At 46.5% G+C, this 22,139-nt stretch overlaps 1 protein-coding gene across 9 annotated transcripts in view; it reads right to left on the bottom strand.

The window, feature by feature from the left end:
* Positions 1-4,840: 4,840 nt before the first annotated feature.
* Positions 4,841-22,139, bottom strand: part of NEO1 (neogenin 1) — a 251,030-nt gene continuing 233,731 nt past the window's right edge. For 4 of the 9 annotated variants that reach the window (XM_032417572.1, XM_032417574.1, XM_032417570.1 and 1 more), the window contains 6 exons: positions 18,213-18,451; positions 17,527-17,619; positions 13,949-14,107; positions 9,748-10,011; positions 7,610-7,746; positions 4,841-7,411 (listed from right to left, as the gene is read on the bottom strand). In XM_032417572.1, coding sequence (XP_032273463.1) covers positions 7,328-7,411; positions 7,610-7,746; positions 9,748-10,011; positions 13,949-14,107; positions 17,527-17,619; positions 18,213-18,451 — 976 coding nt within the window. In that variant the 3' untranslated portion in view covers positions 4,841-7,327. The remainder of the gene's footprint in view (positions 7,412-7,609; positions 7,747-9,747; positions 10,012-13,948; positions 14,108-17,526; positions 17,620-18,212; positions 18,452-22,139) is intronic. The other 5 variants (XM_032417573.1, XM_032417575.1, XM_032417576.1 and 2 more) reach the window with 3 other exon arrangements.

Genomic DNA, 22,139 nt, shown 5'->3' with positions numbered 1-22,139 from the left:
AAGAATCCCTACATACCTATATCCCTTATGAATATAGACACAAAAGTCTTCAACGAATTCTCAAGAGAGATGACAATTTTTACTTATTTTTTAAATACAGCAGTGCCAGTCAGTCAGGTATCCTGACAGGTTTCTCCTGGGCGCCTCCAGCCTGGAACCTTCCCTGTCAGCTCTGGCTATGGGCCGGGTCAGCCGGCTCCCTCCAGCCTCTTCCACCTTCCAGGTTCCTGGTGTTAGGATTTCCTTAGGGCAGGAGGCACCAGTGTCCCTTTTCATTTACCACTTGGGGTCAGTTTGTTGGTCCTCTGTGAGGGAAATCCTTTACTTTCTTTTGAGCGAATCATTTCAAAGCACCTCTGTTGTAATTTATCCAGTATCTGAATTTTCCCTGCTCTGCAGATCTAGGGCAAGCAGGGTTGGAAGAAACTCTGGTTCCTTTCTCTCGTGAATTCCCCACCACCCTCAGTGTTGACTGACTGTGACCCCCACATGCTGCAGTCAGGGTTGGACATTCCTTCCTTGCTTTACCAGATCATCACTCTGTTGGGTCTCAGCACTCGTGCTGGATGGTAATTTGTATGTTAAATGTCTGTGTTCCCCTCTAGACTGTGAACACGTTAACAGAGACTGTCTTACTCATTCTGCAGCCTCGGTGCCCGGCACAAGGTGGAGCCTTGGGGGTATTTGTGAAGCTGTGAATGATTCCCAGATCCTTGGGTGAGGAATACCCTTTTCTGACTGGCCCCAAATATCCCTCTTCTCACACCACCTGCCCATAGCTCCTTGGTTCCAGTTCCAGCCAGTTTCCCTTCTGTGTGTTAGTCTAGAATGTTCATCAGCTGGTTCTCCTGCCATGTCCTAGGCAACTTTGTCTATGGGAGTTCGATCCACCATTTTATCTTCAACAGCAGATCTTTCTTCTTGTCCTCTTTCGGAAAGCTGCCCAGAATTCTCAGTAAGACCCGGGTTTTGAGTTTATGAAAGGAACCCGGCTTATTCTTAACTCACTAGGACTGACCCCCGCCCCCACCTGTGGTACCTGGCCAACCAAACCCAGCTTGATGGGGCCAAGAATCACCCTTGCAGTGTTCCAGGGATTCTGGGGAGGAGAGCACCAGCTCTGTGCATCCTCCATATCCTCTGCTGTGGCCTGCTGGGACTCCAGTGCTTAACCCAATGACAGCAGGCTGAACACAGTCCTAGAGGCCCCCGTTCCTCAGTAGGAACAGTGGCTGGAACTTGTTCTCTTCAAGGGATGTTGATGGCCACAGGAAGTGAGCAGCTTCCCAGCTCTGCAGTGGCTCCTCCCCACTCCAGATAGATGGCCTCATAGTAATTCCTACACTCAGCTCAGCCTTATCTCCTCTGCAAAACCTGGCTGAGTGTATGCTCCCTGGATGAGTTAGGATGTTGTCCAATCCCCCCAGCACTGGGCCATGGTAACTTCAAGTCCATCTTCCTTGGCTAAGTTCATTCAGTGAACACCTATAGTGTGCTAGGCACTGGGACAGAGAATCCAAAAACTAGCATGATTGTTTTCCTTGAGGAGTTCACAGCGTATTGGAAAAGACAGAAGTATGAATAAGGACAATCAGAGGAGCGGATGGTTGGGTTGGGTCCTTAAAGACGGATAGAAATTTACTAGACAGAGAAAGCCAGTCATGAGGGTGGTCGGTAGGGTGACGGCGTGAGGCAAAGGGAAGGGTCTAGAGGTCAGACATCATGGCTTAGGGTGTAAGTGCAAACTGCAAATAGATGTCAAGAGGCAAATGGGGCCCAGTTGGTCTCTTTTCCGCAGGGCAGGTGACAGGGAAGTGATTGCAGGGTGCTAAGCAGGGGAGAGAGGCCAGATCTGAGTTAGAAAAATCACCCTCGTAGCTGTGTGGAGGCTGGACTGCTGGTGAGGCAGAGGCCAGGGGGTCAGCAAGGAGTTTGCCCCACACACAACGAAGAGGAGCCATTTCGGGGGCCTCTTGAGAGAGAGCTGCAGGATTTGCTGAGCTGTGTGCTGTGGTGTTGAGGGGAGAGTTTAGAATGGCTCTCAGATTTCTCCTTCGGGGGAGCAGGTCCAGAGAAGAAGGGAGACCCATTAACGAGAGACAGGCCCGTAGCATATGTCCCTAGTCAGGCGGCGGGGCACGGCTCCAGGGCACTGGGATGGAGGGTGGGCAACCAAGACACCAGCAGAAGTCTGCCTGCCTATTAAAATCTGAATAAAGCTGACTGGCCTTCACATTCCTTGACCTGCGCAAGGTCTCATGCCCTCCCCTCTGCCCCCTGGATTTCTGTGAATTCTCTGGTTAACATTCTTTTAGTCATTTCCGGCTCTGGGCCCTTGTTTCTGGTGAACCAATCCCATTTCTGGTCACCCTCACCAGATGCCAGATCTGTGGTCTGTCCATCCCCGCGTTGATCGACCTGTCCCTTTCCTTGTTGGGGGGAAGCCAGGCCTTGTGCACATGGCAGACGTTGTGCAAGATCTGGGGAGTCGGAGGGGGTTTGTTTCTAGTTGTGCAAGGAGCAGCCTTAAATTACCTCTCAGATCTTCCCATTTGAAAAAGTCCTTTGGGCACCTCAAGGGCAGCCATTTCCCACTGGGGGGACCTTCCCACCTCGCCCCTCACTCTCTCACTGTCTTGCTCATACCTGCTGCCAGCATCCCCCACCCCCATTATTTCAGGAAATTCTGAATTCCTCTTACTCTATAGTGCAGCACGAGTGCCCTCTAACCCCTTCTCAGCTCAGCTCCAGGTCCATCTGTTCATTTCCAAAACCCATCAAGTTTCTCCTACTTGAGTAAAAGAGCATCTTGAGATGAACAGCATCCATTCTGCTTAGAGAGTAATTGCAGTTTTAAATAGCATTTTTTCAACATTATATATTTTAAAGATTATGAAAAATGTTATTCTTTTTCTTCAATTAGTCTCTCCCACCTCTTCTCCTAGCTCTCCTGGTGAACCTCCTCCTTCGGTAGCTGGAAACTCAAGGTGAAGAGTTGCACCTGCTGTCTGGGGCCCCTCTTGGCTCCCTGCTTCTTTCTCCCTGCCCACGCCCACTTCGCCATCTACTTGATGGAGTGTTCAGTGATGTTCTCTAGTCTCTCCTGATGATGCCACACCCCTGGTATGGGGAAGATGGCTGAGATTGGCAGGGGCGGATGGATTGGGGAAAGAGCCTTGTTCATAATGTTCGTCTAGAACCAATCTGGAGGACATCCTTGCCCTAGTTCCCAGCACCGAGTTGGTCACTGTGGCATCTGCATCATTTCTTAGGACTGCCAGGCACACAGGTCTTTGTTATCATTCAAGTTCAGCCCAGGATACCAAAGCGCCATGGCTGCTGGAATGGGAGGGTCCTGGCACAGTAACGAGAGAGACCTATTAGGATGCCTCCAAAGGAGGGCTGGGGTGGGATTTGTGTGCAAACCTTCCAACATGCTCCGGGCCCTGAGCCCTCATGACTGTCTGTCCATCCATCCAGGAGACAAGCATCTGCTGTTGTCTGAAACTGCCCCGGCATTAGGCGTTTGGAGAGGAGGAATTAAAATGTCCCCACCAGGCCACAGTCCAGTGGGAAAAGACTCAAACTGATAAATCACTCTGAAACGTGCCAGGAGCTCCATCTGTGGACACAGAGGAGGGCGCGCCCTGGGGGCTGTTGGAACAGGCACGGTGGGTGGGCGGGGGTCCATGCGCAGTGTCTGTGATGCCTCTTTCACCGCTTTCTGTGGTAGAATGCTGGGTGCCCCCGGTGCTGGGGGTCTCGGCCTGGAGAGCTCAGACTTCATCCTGAGGCCACTAACAGGAATGTTGCGAGCTGGGCTTCACGAGGTCCACTCGGCAGCAGAGCAGACATCTGCTGGGGCTGAGGGAGCCGTCGGTAAGGACGTGGGGCTCCACGCCCCCCACCCGACTGCCAGTTCATGCAGCGGAGGGCCTGCGGCTGCTGTGCTCACCATATTCCAAGCCTAGACCCTCAGATACCGTGAGAAATCTCACGGCGTTACGGACTAAATGTTTGTACCCCCAAATTCACATGTTGAAATCCTAATTCCCAGTGGGATGGTATTGGAAGGGGGGGCCTTTGGGAGGTGATCAGGTCACAAACATGGAGCCCCCGTGAATGGGATCAGTGCTCTTAGAAAATTGCCCCCAGAGATCTCTCTGGCCATGTGAGGCCACAGCAAGGAGATGGCATCTCCGAACCGGGAGGCAGGTCCTCACCAGATGCCAGATCTGCTGCTACTTTGAGCTTGGACTTCCCAGCTTCCAGAACTGTGAGCAATCACAGCAATACCCAGGCTATGGTATTTTTGTTACAGCAGCCCAAGCTAAGACACAGAGTGCAGGCGGACAGAAAGTGAGGCAGCCTGGCAAAGGCGGGGCTCGGGGTAGACCTGCTCCACACGTCACCCCCGGGAGAGACGGGCCCGGGAGTGGAAGGCCCAGTTCGGCACGACTGTCGGAAGATCGAACTGGGGCCAGGATGCTACCACATCGGGGACTTGGCCTACGCACCTTCCAGGAGCGACTGCACTCCTCTGCCAGGGTCCCTTGGCTCTTTCCACCTTCCATTCCTCAGGCTGCTCAGTCCCTGCAAGGCAGCAATGGTAGGGTGGGGGACGGGGACAGGACTCATCTTCAGGGCTGGCAGACAACCCAGCCGCGGCCTGCTGTGTCCTGGCTCACCTGCCACACCGCCCTGGGGGCCCCTCAGAACTCCTGCCTTCAAGATTGTGAGGGCAACAGGGAGGTCATGTTGAGGCCGGGAACCAGGGACCCCAAAGCTCTTGTTTTCTTAAAGGAAAAAAACTCTTTGACCACACAGGAGTTTGATTGGATTAAAAAAGTGTATTGGATTTCCAATACTAAATAAAAACATGAAATTGTTTTTTTAAAAAGCCATAGAGTTTACAGCATCAACTACAGAAAAGGCCAAACAAGTGTGTACAGAAACTAGTCCCCAGCAGCCCCCCAGGCCCCCCTCCAGCAGACAACAAGGCAGCAGACACGTTTGTTCCAAATCCTCCTGGAGGAAGCTGCTGAGCAGCCGCTCAACTAGGACGTTACAAGACACACAATGGTTTAATTTCAAAAATCACAGGAAAATGTAAGAAAATGTATTAAATTGTGAAAAGGTGCAATACAGAATAGCTTTCCTTTTTCTTAATTTTAAAAAATCCCCCAACTTTGAACAGTTATTTTATTTAAAAATAGGCCCCCCTCCCCGCCCCCGTTCTGCGGCAGTATCCAGGTGCCGAGGCCCTGAGGTAACACAAGTGTCAGGGTTCACGGGAGGGAGCGCCCTGAATACCGAGCACGTTTCTTTGGGCAAAAGGTAAGACAGCTTCTGGGGATCTAGCCCTCCTGGTGTCCAGGGTGCTCTGAGTGCTCTCCTCAGGATCAGTTTAAGTGCACTGGTTTTCCAGAACCCCGCCTGGCACGATCCTCTGTGACCAGCTAGCATGGCAGCAGGACTTCGGCATTGCACTTCTCATTGCCCCCAAAATAATAAATACAAAGAGTTCGTCTTCTACAACAGCAAATACGTGTGAAGACCTCAAGAGGGGAAATAACGAATGTACAAAGGCAAGTGGGGTGCCTGCGGGGCCAGGGCAGAGCCCAGGGCGCCCGGGCTGGTGGGCTGGGTACCCACCCACGGTCTCAGCAGCTCACCTCTTCCTGCCACAGAACCAAAGCCTGACGTGCCTTCTAACTGCCTTCCGCACTGTCTTCTGGGGAGTGGCGGGGAGCCGGGGAAGATGCTTGACGGTCAGTCCTGGATTTTGTTCCCATTTGCAGTATTTAAAAAACCCACCTCAGCTCCTTACCTTTTTAAGACAAAGAACGTAAGGGCTGTTTGCAAAGGCAAAGGGCCTCTCAGCATATTTCAGGAGCCCCCTGCTACTCCGTTCTAATCAGGGGCTTCGCTGAGCTGCTGGGATGGAAGAGGCAGCAGCCACCTCCGCTGTCCCTTTCTGCTGTCCCCGTCCCCTGCTACCTCCAGAACAATGTTCAGAAAGAAGCGGAGAGCCTCAGGGCTGCCGCAGCCTCTGCCCGCCTCGTCCTTGTGAATGCCTTCCCTACGGGGCTCTGGAACAGGGCAGAGAGAACCAGACTGGCTAAGGACAGGGACTAGAGAGAAGCAAGGAGTCCTGTGAGGAAACCAAGTTCCTTCCTTCACCTCCCGCGTCGCCCAGGGAACACACGGTAACAGCGGGCAAGGGCTCCATCTTGCCCCGATTCTCCAGGAACGGCTCGGGCTCTCGCCTGGGCACTGGCTCGTCAGCATGGACGTCCTCACCAGGATGAGACCCAGACATCAGGGCAGCTAAGTCCTCGAACTCACCTATTGCACAGAATTTTTTAACTAGATCCAAATGAAAGTCCAGTTGCAACTTAGTGACAATAGAGATGGACATGCCAGGACAGGACGAAAAAGAAGATGCTTCCGTTCTCTGCAGGCTTCTGGAAGAAAGCACGACGACTGAAACATTCACAGACCTCAGCAGCCCCTCCACTTCCTATTCCCAACCTCCCAGCCCACCCCCACCCCAATACTTTGAAACTGCACAGAAAGCAACAAACAAGTCTTTTCAATGTTACATTTCATTCAAATAGATCTGTGATCTCACAGTGATGAGAGGAGAAAGTCAGGCCTTTAATAATTATAATAAAAAAATAATAAAAAAGCTTACAAACAGCAATGCAACATTTCCTCCCCCCTCAAAGTGATGGATTAACAGCTGGTAGAGGATGCAATGACTCAGAATTCAAAAATAAAAACAAAAAACAAGCCAACCCCTGGGACAACCCACACTGTCAATGACTTTCCATACAGAATTCAAACAAGTAGTCAAATGTCAACCACTTGTGGAGAACACCATGGACTCCCTTGGTTTTTGATAGTGTTTTCCTTTCGAAGGTAAAATAAAGTAGGACACAAATAAAATTGTACGTAAATGCCAATGTCTACACTCCATAAAGGCGATGCAGTCGCAGCACGAAGACACAGCCTGGCCACAAAGTGAAATGTAGGGTGCACTTCTTGCCTCTTCCCCGGACACAAAATTTTGGCCCATGGTGCCCAGTCCTGCAGGGTATCAGCAGGCAAAGGGAAGTCGCCTTGACATGGGCTTCTTCCAGGCTGACCAGGAGAAGGCAGGTGGCCGTGCCTGGAGCCGGCCCCACGCAGGGGCGCCGGCTGGTCGGCTCGCTCGCTCTGTGTTCTCAAGTGCTGTCCTCGCGTGCTCTGTACAATCCTTGCTTTCCAGGCTCTGTCCCAAGACTTCTAGACCCAGGTCTGCAGTCAGGTCCTGGGGAAGGTCTCATGCTGTCGTGATGGCGTTTAGGTCCTTCATTAGTCCTTCCAGGTGGGCCATCTCTTTGGTCAGCTCATCTGGTTCGTAGCTCTAGGGGAAAGAGAAAGCACATAAGCCCTCAGCACCATTCCTGGCTCAGAGGAGATGCTCAGGTATGTCTGCTCAATGAACGAGCACATCTGCTTCACACTTCTGGGCCGGCACACAAGATCAGTGTGACCCGAACGCTCGCAGGCTGTGGGACACACACCCAGACATCCTGGCTGGGCTGATGGCCCAGGAACTTACACTCTCAGAGTCTTCCAGCATCCTTGTGGTCTCCTGCACGTCAGGGGCACTGGGCACCACCACTGGCATAGGAGGCCGGCTCCTTCCTAAAGTCCCAATGGAGGCCGTCTTCACCGAGTGAATGTGATGGTTCAGAGCTGCGGGGGAGAGGGCACCATTAGGTGTGCGGCCGAGCCTGCTCCCGCAGATCTCACGAAGGCAACTAAGGTCCAAATGCTGCTTCAGGGTGAGGGATGCACCCAGACCCAGTGCACAGATCCTGCTCTGAAAAGGCAATGCACTAGATGGAAGGCGGGAGAAAGTGGGGCCTCTCAGAGGCCAGAGAAACTATTCCATTTGGCTTTAGAAAACTAGAAGGTCAAAACTCTTTTCATAACAGTAAGATATTTTTGCCTCTGCGCTGATGGTATAAAAGCAACAGTGGGTAAAACTGCTGGAGCCTCAGCATAAATTAAGGCAGTGGTAGCAAAATATAAAGTCATTCACGGACATGCCTTGCAATTAAAAAAAAAAAAAAGCTAGTTTAACTTAAGATCATCCTTAACGAACTAGTAAAAATTATTTTACGAAATCTCAACCTTGATTACACATCCTTTATTTTATGTGACAAAATGGAAAGTATGCATAAAGTACTTCTGTACACTACAGGACGGTGGCTGGCTGAAGCTCAGGGCATCTGTGACAGCTTGAGTTACAAACGGAACTGTGGCTTTTGTCATGAAACACCATTAGTCCAAAGAAAGACTGACAGCCAAACCAGTTATTCAGACTTGAGCATTTGGCAGACATTTTCTAGAAAGTAAATAAAGTAAGCCAGTCACTTCAAGAAAAACAATGGAGGGTTTTTATTGCCAATGATAAAATTTAAGTTTCAAATGAAAATTAGAATGTTGAAAACTTGTATCTGCCACCAAGAGCTTGAGAGCCTCCCAATACTTACAGACTTTGGTGATATTAATAAATGTATTTTTAGATATTGTATAATGAACTGTGTTAAGATTTGGAGGACCTGTGTAACTTAATGAACCAATATTTTCCAAATGACCAATGTGTGATGTCTGATATCATGCATTCAAAGTACAAGATAGATGGATTTTAATGGAACAGAGTACAAACAGTTCATGGATATGGTTACATTATGTTACAAACAAACCTAGAAGAAACTACAACTTCTTGTGTTTTGCTACAGTATCAAAAAAAGAATATCCAGTTCTCTGAAAAGGTTACAAAAATACTCTTCCTTTTTCCAACTTCATATCTGTGAGGCCAGGTTTTCTTCTTACACTTCAACCAAAATAACATATTGCAACAGACTGAATGCAAAAGCAGGTATGAGAATCCAGCTCCCTTCTATTAAGCCAGACATTACAGAGATTTGTAAAAATACAAGACAATGTCAGTCTTCTCTCTATATCTTTGTTTTGAAAAGTTATTTTTCATAAAAATACGCTATTTATCTTTACATGATAGATTTGCTATTTTTAAATGAGTTAATAAAATAGCTTAAAATTTTCTCCATTTTAATTTCTAATACACGAACTATTGGTAGATCTAGCCCATGTAAAGAAAAGCTCCTTCATGGTCTCAATAGCTTTTAAGAGTATAAAGGCGTCCTGAGACCAAAAAGCTTGAAAACCACTGACGTACCCTAAAACAGACCATCATAACAGATGGGGAGAAGTGGAAAAACACGCCTTTCGGGTTAGGGGACTTTGTTGGGTCATGTGAACTTGAGGAATAGACTTCCGTCCCATCTGAAGGGCCCCTTACTTCCATGTCTTGTCCTCCCTGATCCTTCCCTAGCTTGTAGTAACCCTACAGAGGGAGGCATTTTTGGGAGGCTAAGTGGACTAGATCTGTTGCCCACACCCATAGTCACTGGATTTTACCACCAAGCATTCTGCACCCAAAACACGATTCAAAAAGTCAGCCCTCACTCCCCACCATATTATTCTCTGGTTCATATGCATTCCCCAAGGAGGGGAGCCCATATACTTTCTGAGCAGGGCAACGAATTCCAGCTATTCTAAACTGCTAGGATAAGCTTGGAAGATATTTGCTATTTTCAAAGAAGAGGTGACTTGTGCCACAAGCCAGAGCCAAAGGGTCCCACCAGTGGTGCTGCTGTCCTCACTCACCTTGCTGGGAGAGTAATGGTGTGCTTGGCAGCGCGGGGTCATAGGTGGGAGGGCCTGGGGGCGGGACTGCCGGCACAGCAAAGCTCTTCAATGGGTGGGAAGGGCGCACGTGGGCTGTAGGAAGACTCTGGCCTGAATCTTCCTCTTGGGAGCTGGCCAAGTAAGAGGAACTGGTAGCACCTTCAGGATCCTGGTGATCAGTACAGCATGTTTGAGACGAGGAGGCTGGCATGGTGTCAGTGCTGGGGGTATTTCGAACGGATTCTACAGCAGGAAAGTCTAAATGTTAGCATTTCTTCTACCATTAAACACACGCACATACCAGGGTTCTGGCTACTTCTAAGGGCCCCTGAAACCAGCTCAATAAGCACTCAGGATCAGTGCTAGTCCAAGGCAACATGGATTAGCACCACTGTCAAGGCTAGGTAAGAGGGCACTAATCTAAAGGAGTCCCAAACAACTTTGCCAACCAGCTGCTCTGCTGAAATGTTCTCGCCACACAGCTAAGTGGTCACAATTTTACAACGTTCTTGTATTTACTAGGGAGTACACATAAAGATTCCTGAGACTATTGTCTATTAAGATGTAAGCATTAAAGAAGATTAAAAACATCACTCACTGACTGATGGATGGTCTTAGAAACTGGCCTGTCATAGATAACATGTCCACCTGACAAGTACCAGATCTGCCCACGAGGCCTGGCGGTTACTACAGGGGAAGCAATGCCACGGGCCCTGCATGCCCTTGGGGACTGTGTACAGCCTCAGCAGAACAACAGCCCCACAGCTCAAGGGAGACCTGGACAACCAAATAGTCCAGAGGTCTGAAAACAGCTTTAAGAGCATGCCATATGAAGGGTGTTTGGGTCCAGAGAAAAAAAATAGGGGAAGATCAGCCTGGAGAAGGGGACGACTAAGGAAGAACATGACAATCTCCAAATATGTGAGGAGGGGTTAGAGTTGTTCCAGAAGGCAGCATGGTGGGATAGACAAAACACTGGGTTTGGAGTCAGATAAACCTGGACTATAATCCTGGCATACTAGCTGGGTGAACTTGGCAGTCACTGAATCTGAGTCTGCTTCTTCACCTACAAAACAGGGAGAACAACATAATTCAGTGAGGACTGAGAAGATGTATGAAATGTGCTGAACACAGGACCTGAATAATTGATAAGGTTCTTTTCCCTGTAAATTACTGAGTGCTTACTCTGAGCCAGCCACTATGCTGTGTGCTTTATATTCATTAGCTCATTCTATGCTCAGAGTAACTCAGAAGGCGCCGGGAGGTTAGGCAGCACTCAAGGACACAGTAAGAATGGCGAGGGCAGGAATCCGAATCCCTGCACCCTGATTCCTAAGCCCATGCTTGGAACTACCCCATTATACGGCCCTTGCATTTCCAATACCACCTGTCCCCTGACCCTGTGGGGGCAGAAGCAGCACCCAGACCCAGGGAGACCGAACGAGAAAGCCCTTCCAAACACTGGGAGTTGGTGCAGACCAACATCCCTCTCCTGAGGATGGGCCTGGAGACACCCGCTCAGCGCAAATAGGCTGCACCAGGCAGCCAGAAGGAGGGCCTCCCCTGACTCCTAGAGTCTTGCACTTCAAAAAGGAAAATAAACTCTTTTAGGTAGTAATGCATGAGCAGCCTGTAGAAATCCAACCTCTTTCCCTGCCTTTGTCACTGAGGTATCATTGAATCTATTCCCTTGGGCTCTCAGGAGACGAGTCATGCCGGTCATGAGTGCTAACCCCTTAGCTTAAAGACCTTGGGTCCCCGGGCTGAGGGACTCACACACCTTCCCCCAGGGTGGAAAGCCTGGCTGTGATAACCCTACCAGACCTACGTCGCTTCTCACCCTCTCAAGAGGTGCACTGAGGACCTCGTGTCTTGTGCTTGCTTACGCCAGCCATGACCACAGCTGGGGAGCTGCTGGCCCTATTCCGTGTGATCCTGGGCTGGGGAGAAGCTGGTTAGGGAGCGTAGCAGGGGGTAGGAGAAGCAGACTCCAGCCTGGACCATGCCAGCCGGTATTGGTAGACGGGTTAGGTCAGCTCTGGGCACGCAGGCCTGCCCTGGCCGCCTCAGTGCCTGACTTTGGTGTATTCGCTTCTGAGGGTCAAAGAGATGGGGGAAATGTAAAAAAGGAGAATAGGGCTGCCTACAGGAGTCAGAGCCCTGGCCTGCAGCCACACACTAGGGCCGCCTTGCCGTGTAACTGCAGAGAGCACCGGGCATGTTCTACGCCCAGCGAAGGGCGTGGTGCTGGCCCACAAGGAAAACTACGCTGTCATTAAAATTTCTGCTTTGCTCAGGGGCCTACTTCCTGATGACTTGCCTCTCAGGGTTTAAGACACATAAAGTTCACAGTGGCCGAGGGCCTGGACAAGTAGAAAGTGCCCTTCCTAAGTCAAGTGGCGGCTCTCAAGAGCAGGGACTGCCCTGGCCAAGTCCCAGTCATGCTTAGCCCAAATGTTCAGCAGCACTGAGCTCCAGAAACCCAGGAAAATACAACAGTGAGAGAATTTGGGTCATCAAGAATTTAGATACTTGCTCTAAGTTTCCAATCTGTCTTCAGTGACTTTCCCTGCCGTTAGTTTACCTTCTTTATCCCCTCTGGTCATTAAAGTGACGAACCCTGTAGTGATACAAATCATGACTTTTCCCTCTCTTCACTGTCTGCCCAAGTCCACAGAGAAAGGACCTTTTAGCAACACTGGACCACTTGGGTCAGGGCTGGGTGGGGGCTGCTCTGCTCCTTGCCAACCTTCAATACCCTCCTGGTCTGAGAGGAAGGAGGAGGGGGGGCTAATCTGACTAGGAAGAGCCTGCCATGCACTCGGGCAGGCCCACATCCTAGTGGGTGGGATTCTTCTGCCTTAAAAACAGGGAAACAGAGTCAGGACACCAAAACTGCTTTCTAAGAGCAGATTTGGAAGGCTGCTTTCTGGTCTCTGTTCTATCTGAGACTAGGTCTGCAAAGCAGAGTTTGGTTCTCCAGACAGCTGTCAGTAGACTGTCTTTCCCTAAGGTAGGGGGCCCCAAACCTGGATCTGGAGGGAGAGAGCAGGAACGTCCATTTTGGACATGAGTTTAAGTGGCTTTCTCCAAACCAAGTAAAGGTTTGGGAGAGGTAACTTTGGGAGTTAGTAGGCAACCCTTAATAAAGTTTTGATCTTCATTTGATGTTTTGGGTATGTTTCAAATTGATCAAAACTTAGAGAGGGGGAATGTTATTAGCAACCCAAACTTCTAGCACGAGGTTTTGAGGTGCTTTTAAAATGGAATTCACTTGAAATTTCCTTATTTTCCAGAATGAGCAAAATTTAATTCTACTAGTAATGTCATAACTATTAACAGACACGATTCGAATGACAGACACGAGAAGTTACTAGATTTGCACCTAACACTGAGAAGATGGAAGTTAATTTTCATTTAATGAGGAACAACAGTATTTGTTCCATTTACTGTCTCCTCACCTTCATTATTTCCTCCTTAAAACTGTTTTGATAATGCTATTTCTTAAGATTTCCAAACTGGTACATGTTTGCCTGGCAATGTATTTCTTTAAATGAACTGCAGATTTTTAGGCTCACTTCCAATCTGTTTTTTAGAAATGATTCATGACTGTGCAGCCCCTTCTAATGTCAGTAATCCTCCATGCAACGTGAGGTTTACAATGTACACAAAATTCAATGTGGCCACTGGCCCCGCTGCCCCTGGATGCATCTCTTACTTCGGGCCACAGCAGAAGTATGTGTAAGATCTAATATGAGAATTATCTTACAGCTGCCCTACAGACCCTCCCAGCCACAGAGTAACTGCGAGGCGGAGGCCACGTCTAGTGTCTGAAAATCATCCCAAATGAGTTTTCTGTTCAGATTAGAAGATTAAGAAATAAACAAACTGAAAATAAGATTGAATCAAGATGCAACTTGATGAAACAAGACATGGTTATGTGATTAGACTTATTGTGTTTTTACTAAAAGGACACCTTGCACTGAGCACTTATCAACTTTGGGAGAAAAAAATGGGGGGTGAATTTTACAGAAATAAATTTGAGTCATTAACAGAAATGTTATGATACATAAACAACACAGAAAAATTTCAAATCCTTCTAAGCAGGGCAAGTCCTTCCCATTTCAGCTTGCCAACTCTTGGAATGCTTTCCACCTGGGGCTCGAGCCTCATCTCTCACCTGTGGAATTGGCCCTGTCTGAAAGGGACAGGGATGTGCCAACGGGCCACGGGCTGCCCGGGTGGTAGAGATGACTGCGAGCTGGAGAAGCGAGGCTGCTGGAGTGGAAATGATGGTGAGGGTTATCGAGGGGATGGATGGGATGGGCACTAATCACAGCTGTGGATGAACACAAGACAGAGAAGTGCTTAACATGCTTGCACGGACATACACAAGTCACAGTTCAAGAGCAAAGCCCCACCCGCCCCTCCAGTGCAGCACGACCATTCCCTTGGCTTCTGGGTGGCTGCTGGATGCATGGGAACAAGTAGCCATGGATTTCACATTTATTTTTTTAAATCAACACGCTCCTATGCATGTATCTCTCTCTCTCTCTCTATATATATAGATATACACACACAGAAAAAACCTCTGAGGAATATGCACTAAAATGTTAATGGGATTATCTTGTAGGGAGGCATGGTCAGGAGTTAAAAAAAAAACTTCTTTTGGTTTATCTGTATTTTCCAATAAACATGGATTACACGAGTTATTAAAAATATCTATTTGAGTATGTCACAAAATATAAATCCATAAGCAAACAAATGATGGTTTAGGTTTCCTTCATTTTTTCTCCTGCTAAAAAAATAGAAGTTTCTTTTCCTTCAAGTATATTCCTAATATGTTGTTTTTTCTTATTGTTGAGTGAAGCATGCAATAGGTATTTAAGCTGAATGGATGAGTAGCTGTTTAATCAGTTTTTCACATCTTAAAAGGGACACAAACAGACTGAACTCCTGTCCAGTAGGAAAAGCATGAAACACAGGCCTATGGCACCATCTCTTACTGCTTCTAGTCTGGGAGCTCAGCCACATCCATTCACATTTTAAAATATAAATGGATCTTTCCTAATTGCCTCCTTCCTTCCCACAATGGCTAAGGAATTAAATTTGCTGCATTTTGTTAACGAATCCAAATTTCCACACAGATATTTCATATACAACTTTCTATGAAGACAAAACACTTCTTTAATGAGGCTTCATTATCAATCCTAGAGATGCAAACAAACAAAATCAGAAGCCCAGTTGGGGAATAAGCTTCTCTTAGGTACTCCCTTAGAGTAGTTCTAGAAACAGAATGTTTAAGACCAACATGGACAGCTCTAAACCCATCAAAGAGGCAAAGAGGTGGGGCTGACTAGGAACACAGGGGACCTTTTTTTTCCCTCTAAGAAAGGGCATCACAAACTGTGATAAAACTTCATAGCCTTTGGAGTCTATTAAATGTCTCTGTCACCAAGGATCTCCCTAGATGTCTGTGGGGCCTGGTGAAGAAAAATCCTAGACGCTTTTATTCTCCAGTTATTTCCTGCCCTGGCCACTTGTCAGACAGGCAGGTGGGCACAACCAACCAAGGGCCCTGGAACATCACTGCCCCTTCCTTCCCTCCTTCAGGCCTGGGGAACAAAACAGGGGCTTTCCCTGCGCTCAGAGACAGAAGGCTCAGGTGGTCCTTTGGAATAAAACACAACTTGGAAAAGTTGGCAGAGGAGGTTCAGGGCAGTCTGGGAGTCAGCATCTCCTTTAAGGGAAGAGAGGTGGTCTTCTGAAGTGGGGAGCTTCAGCATCAGTATTTTCTAGAATTAAGGCCAGGGGGAGCAGAAGAAGCCTCCTGACTTTTACCTAGGAAATACAACCTGAAAAGCATTCTAGGTATGCAGGACTCTAGCACAGAAAAATAAAAGTGACTTTCTCTTTTTAAAGGCATTTCTAGTCTTTCCAAATTGGGTAAATAAAAAAGAAGACAATGTGAAAGCAGCTCCCTAGAATACGCTTGGCAGTCACTGGCTGTCAGCTGCCTGGGTCCTGGGCTTCTGCGCAAAGCCTTGTACAAGGCTGACTGAACCTCAGCCAGTGCTAGCAAGTTCCTTCCCAGCAGCGCTCAGCTGCTGAAGGCCAGGCAGGTGGACAGCGGGACGGACTCCAGGGAACCCCCAGCTTGAGAAAAAGGACTGGAGCCACGTGTGGAAAAGGAGATCTCAAAACCTGAAGGTCACAAGTGTATCGGAATACCTGGTTTCAGATTCTTGAATTAAAGATTCCACTCACTCGCCCAACTATTGAGGCACAAATTAAATAATACTGTTTATTTATGTGTACTCCTTGCCCAGCCCCCAAAAAAGAAAAAGAGAAAAAAAGAACTGATACCAACCGGTACAACATATCTTTTCTCCTTAACATTTAAAAATAAGCCAGTTCAGGTAAAAACTAAAATCTTACACAAAGCAAACAAGCAGTCAAGTTACCATCTTGCTATACATCAAACAACTGGAATGGATTTACTCTCTTCAGACACTTATGTTTTTAGACCTGACCCCAGCCAGGGTACCTCTTATCAGAGGAAAACCATGTTTTTCCCTGCATGCTTCTAAGGTCAGGCCTTTCTTTTTTCATCACGGTCCCTAGTGCAGAAATGACCTGCTAATGAATCAGCCCTTTCTCTTTCAAAGCTGACTTTTAGAATCTAGTGCCTACATATCTGTGTACAGTGAGTGTGACAGTGCGTGTGTATGCATTTACACACCTGGGTGTTTCACCAGTTTCCAAGTACAGGGGGTCAGGGTTCACTTCTTTGGGTGTAGGGTATCTGTGATTATTTAAATCTCTGCCACTTGTCGACAGAGAGGTGGCCAAGAGTTCTGAAATTGGACATCTTAAGAAATGAATAAAAAATTCAAAACCTCATTTAGGTTAAACTGAAAAGTGATCTAGTGGATGCTTTCAGGATTTGAATCTAGGTACCTAACAGAGTTAAGGCTTACTGGGCATCTGTTCAGCTTACAGCAAATACTTCTGGTATAGAACTTAAAAAACTTGCTATCAGTAGGCAGGTGGCTTTTTCACCGTAGGATGGCACAGGGGACTCTTACCCGAAAGCCCCACTGTGCTAGCCAGTCTGAACAGCTTCCCTACCTTGAAAACAGTGACAAGGGAGAAGACATAGTAGTTTGAACAAAAGAATTGGTTTGTTTATTCATTGTTTTTTGGTTTTCAATCATGATATTTAACTTAGTTTGAATTTCAAATATTATTAAAGGAGGCCAGGTAACTTTTATGCCTATCAAAGTGAGGCATGGTCAAATAAGGTTGAAAAATTTTGTTTTAAAAACTCCGTTCTATAAACTTAAAAATCCTCTAAAATATAAAGTCCATTAATTAAAAAAACGACAGGTGCCCATCAACATTGAATGTGTATCAGGAAGTCTAAGGAACACTGTGATATCTGGCTATCCTCAGCTCCAGCCTGGAAGGATGCTTCTCCATCCCTCCTGTAGAGATGCTGTGCATACTGTTAGGGGGATTGGTTACTTCTCTTTTCCTGGGAGACTGGGGTAGTTGGCTTTTTAGCTTATTTATCTCAAGAATAATGTTAATTGCAAAATATGAAAGTGTTTGGTATTTCCTGCTCAAGGTGCCGAAGCTTCAGCGGGTCATCCTTTGTGTCAGGATCACGTAAAGTCAAAGAGATCATTCGTATTCGTTCCCCAGGACGACTGGGTAGACTGGCAGCACAGGGGAAATGAGAGGCTTTTAACTTACGCTGGGGTGGCTGGGAGTCAAAGGGCATCATCATTTTTGGTCTCATTCCCCGCCTTCCAGCCAGTGTAGACATGCTGTCCTCTGATTCATGCCCTAGACATCAAATATAGAGGTTAGTTATAAGCATGTGCCCTAGGCCACTAAGCAGCCTCAGCAGCAAAACATTTGCAGTGGGGGGTTCAGGGCTCGCAAACAACATAATGGGGACAAGGTGTTTCTGCAGGAAGTGAAAAAAGAGGAAAATGATCAGCAGTCTCTGTTGAGAGTCAGTGCAGTTGACACAATGCTACCCACCATGCTTCCATGTGGCGTTTGTGAGTTAGAGCATCCAGACCAAGAACATTCTGAACACCACAATGAGAGGTGGACTCCAAATGGAGGGAGAGGATGCAATGTACGGACATAGGCTAGGTTGTCTCAAATGCTTCAGTATCAGATAGTTGGTGACACATGAGAAGAGACCTAACAGATCTAGAAGGTTGTCTCATCTGGATACAGAACCTCTCCCCCATAACAAGCTATTTTCTCCCCAAGCTATCTATTCTTTATCAGATGTTAACCAAATCCCACAACACATGTTTCTTTAAACCTAACCTCACACAGGAATCACCAAATTCAGGCAACTGTAGGAAATGGAAAATGATTTAAATGGAAATAGTTTTCCCACATTTGGGGACAACCTGCACCTCTGTATGAATTCCGCCTTTGATGGATGTTGCTGTCCATGGAATTGTCAACTGGTGTGATATCTTGAGAGTTACGAGGAATTGGAGTATCAGTCATGATGGGGTTTGGGTCTGGAGATTTATCGATGGGTTTCAGCTCCAGTCTCTCATGATGGATCCAGAGGTCCGGGGGTTTGACATCTTTGGAGTTCCCTTTGTACTTGTGGGAGCCATTCACTGATTTGCAAGCAGCTCGTTTCCTAGGCACAAATTTAAGAGGTTTTTTTTTTTTTTTAAAGTAACTCTTTTGAACTTATTTGTGAAAAGGCTTGAATGATTAAAAGTGCCCTCTGAGAGATGCCTCAAGCAAAGGCAGAAACTAAAAATACATAAACAAAACAAGAGAAAACAGGGGCAACAAGTTTACTTTTGGAAACAGTGAATGTATCTCTGCTTTGTCCACACATACTTAAAGATACATACAAGGGCATATTTGACTACTGCCTTGTGACCATTCTTTTTTATTATTATTATCAACAGACTAGACAGCATTTTATTTATTTTTTTTAAAGATTTTATTTATTTATTTGACAGAGAGAGACACAGCGAGAGAGGGAACACAAGCAGGGGGAGTGGGGGAGGGAGAAGCAGTCTTCCCGCCGAGCAGGGAGCCCGATGCGGGGCTCGATCCCAGGACCCTGGGATCATGACCTGAGCCGAAGGCAGACACTTAACGACTGAGCCACCCAGGCACCCCTAGACAGCATTTTAAAATTAAGTTATCTCTAAAGCAGAAGGTTTCTCCTCAAGTTCCAATCAATAGAGAAAGAACATTAGAAATATAACAACGGTATAGAGATAGAGTCTGTAGCTTATAGAAGAGGAAGGAAAACAACATTTCAGGTAGCCCAAACCTAGGACTACCAAATGGGTAAAGTCAAGAACGTGGATGACAGCGTCTACTTCTCTGTGCCTTGATTTCTCCATTCACTCACTCACACTCACTCACCCACTCAATATGAATTTATTGGGTACCCACCGTATGTCAGTCAATCCCTGTACTGGACTGCTATGCCCTCAGCATTTCTGGTCAAGTGAGGAAGACAGATGTTGACCTCATTATTTTAAAATATTTTGAGCTTAATGAAATGCCAAGTGTTATAGTTACTTCTTAATAGTTGGCATAAAGTGGCTAGGACAAACCTGGAGAAAGAGGTGATACTGAAGTTAAGACTTAAAGGAGGAAGGGCAGAAGATGCTTTCCAGGTGATGAAATCAGCTTATGTCAAAGCCCTGAAGCAGAGCACAATAGCCTGGGATATCAGAGGGCTTGTAAGAAGTCCTGAGTGGTGGAAGCATAGTGAACCATGTGGAGAATGATATGAAATGATGCTGGAAAGGTAGCCCAGATCATAAAGAGCTTTTAGAGACATGCCAAGAGTTTAACTTCCCTCTATGAGTAATGAGAAACCACTACATGGTTTCAAGCAGGACAGTAAGGAGATCAATTCTGAGTTAAACATTTATACCAACTGTGGTGTGAAGAATGGATTTATGGGGTGGGGGACAGAACAGGAGACCAGCTAGGATGCTACTGCATCAGTCTTAGCCATGACTGACGGTGGTCCAGGATAGTGGGATGGAGAAAAGAGGCAGATTTGACAGCTATTTAGGAGGCAGAAATGACAAGACTTGGTGAATAACTGATGTGGGGTGGGGTGGGAGTAAAGAAGCAAGTGGAGCAGGCGATGTTGACAAGGTCTGAGGCTAAGCCATTTACTAACATTGGAATTAATGGGGTAGAAGCAGGCTTGACACAAAAGATTATAAATTCGGTCTTAAACATGGTAAGTGCCTCTGAGACAGTCAAGAGGAAATGTAGAAGAGGCAACTGGGCGTGCAAGTCTGAGACTCAGAAGAGAGGCCGTGGCCAGAGATAGAAACACAGAAGTAACAGGAATGCAGACAGTAAATGAAGCCATGGGAGTAGATATCACTGGGGGAGAGCAGAGAAGGAGAAGTAAGTCTAGGATCAGATCCTGAGGAAGGTTTGATGGCTGGGTAGACAGGATGAGCTGTGAAAGAGAACATACAATTATGACATACAGGAGAAGAGAATGTTTCAAGAAGGAAGGAGTAGTTGAATTAAACATTGTTGAGAGATTAAGCCAAGGACTAAAAAGTGTCTGCTGTTTGAGAAAATACAGCATCCTTTCCTGATTAAAACTCTTCAGAGTATAGGGATAGAGGGAATATTCCTCAATTTCATAAAATCCATCTATGAAAAACCCACAGCGAGTATCATCCTCAATGGGGAAAAGCTGAGAGCCATTCCCTTAAGATCAGGAACACGTCAAGGATGCCCACTCTTGCCACTATTGTTCAACATAGTACTAGAAGTCCTAGCAACAGCAATCAGACAACAAACAGAAATAAAAGGTATTCAGACTGACAAAGAAGAAGTCAAACTCTCTATCTTCGCAGATGACATGATACTTTATGTGGAAAACCCAAAAGACTCCACCCCCAAATTACTAGAACTCATACAGCAATTCAGTAATGTGGCAGGATACAAAATCAATGCACAGAAATCAGTTGCTTTCTTATACACTAACAATGCAACTGTAGAAAGAGAAATTAGAGAATCAATTCCATTTACAACAGCACCAAAACCATAAGATACCTTGGAATAAACCTAACCAAAGAAGTAAAGGATCTATACTCTAGCAACTACAGAACACTCATGAAAGAAATTGAAGAAGACACAAAAAGATGGAAAAACATTCCATGCTCATGGATTGGAAGAATAAACATTGTTAAAATGTTTATGCTGCCCAGAGCAATCTATACATTCAACGCCATCCCGATCAAAATTCCAATGACATTTTTCAAAGTGCTGGAACAAACAATCCTAAAATTTGTATGGGATCAGAAAAGACCCCAAATCGCCAAAATGTTGCACAAGAGAAACAAAGCTGGGGGCATCACATTGCCAGATCATGCTATGTTACAAAGCCGTGATCACCAAGACAGCATGGTATTGGCACAAAAACAGACACAGAGATCAATGGAACAGAATAGAGTGCCCAGATATGGACCCTTAACTCTATGGTCAAATAATCTTCACAAAGCAGGAAAAAATATGCAATGGAAAAAAGACAGTCTCTTCAATAAATGGTGCTGGGAAAATTGGACAGCCACATGCAGAAGAATGAAACTCAATCATTCTCTAACACCATACACAAAGATAAACTCAAAATGGATGAAAGACCTCAATGTGAGACAGGAATTCATCAAAATCCTCGAGGAGAACATAGGCAGTAACCTCTTCGGCATCGGCCACAGCAACTTCTTTTAAGATACATCTCCAAAGGCAAGTGAAACAAAAGCGAAAATGACCTTCTGGGACTTCATCAAGATAAAAAGGAAACAGTCAATAAAGCAAAGAGGCAACCCACAGAATGGGAGAAGATATTCGCAAATGACACTACAGATAAAGGGCTGATATCCAAGATCTATAAAGAACTTCTCAAACTCAACACCCAAAAAACAATCAAGTCAAAAAATGGGCAGAAGACATGAACAGACACTTCTTAAAAGAAGACATACAAATGGCTAACAGACACATGAAAAAAATGCTCACATCACTAGCCATCAGAGACATACAAATCAAAACCACACTGAGATACCACCTCACACCAGTCAGACTGGCAAAAATTGACAAGGCAGGAAACAACAAATGTTGGAGAGTTTGTGGAGAAAGGGGCACCGCACCCTCTTACACTGTTGGTGGGAATGCAAGTTGGGACAGCCACTTTGGAAAACAGTGTGGAGGTTCCTCAAAAAATTAAAAATAGAGCTACCCTATGACCCAGTAATTGCACCACTGGGTATTTACCCCAAAGACACAGATGTAGTGAAAAGAAGGGCCACATGCATCCCAATGTT

Source organism: Phoca vitulina, unplaced genomic scaffold (genome assembly GCF_004348235.1).
Source record: "Phoca vitulina isolate PV1807 unplaced genomic scaffold, GSC_HSeal_1.0 scaffold20, whole genome shotgun sequence".
In the NCBI taxonomy this organism is placed as follows: Eukaryota; Metazoa; Chordata; class Mammalia; order Carnivora; family Phocidae; genus Phoca; species Phoca vitulina.
This window is presented reverse-complemented; position numbering and strand designations above follow the sequence as displayed.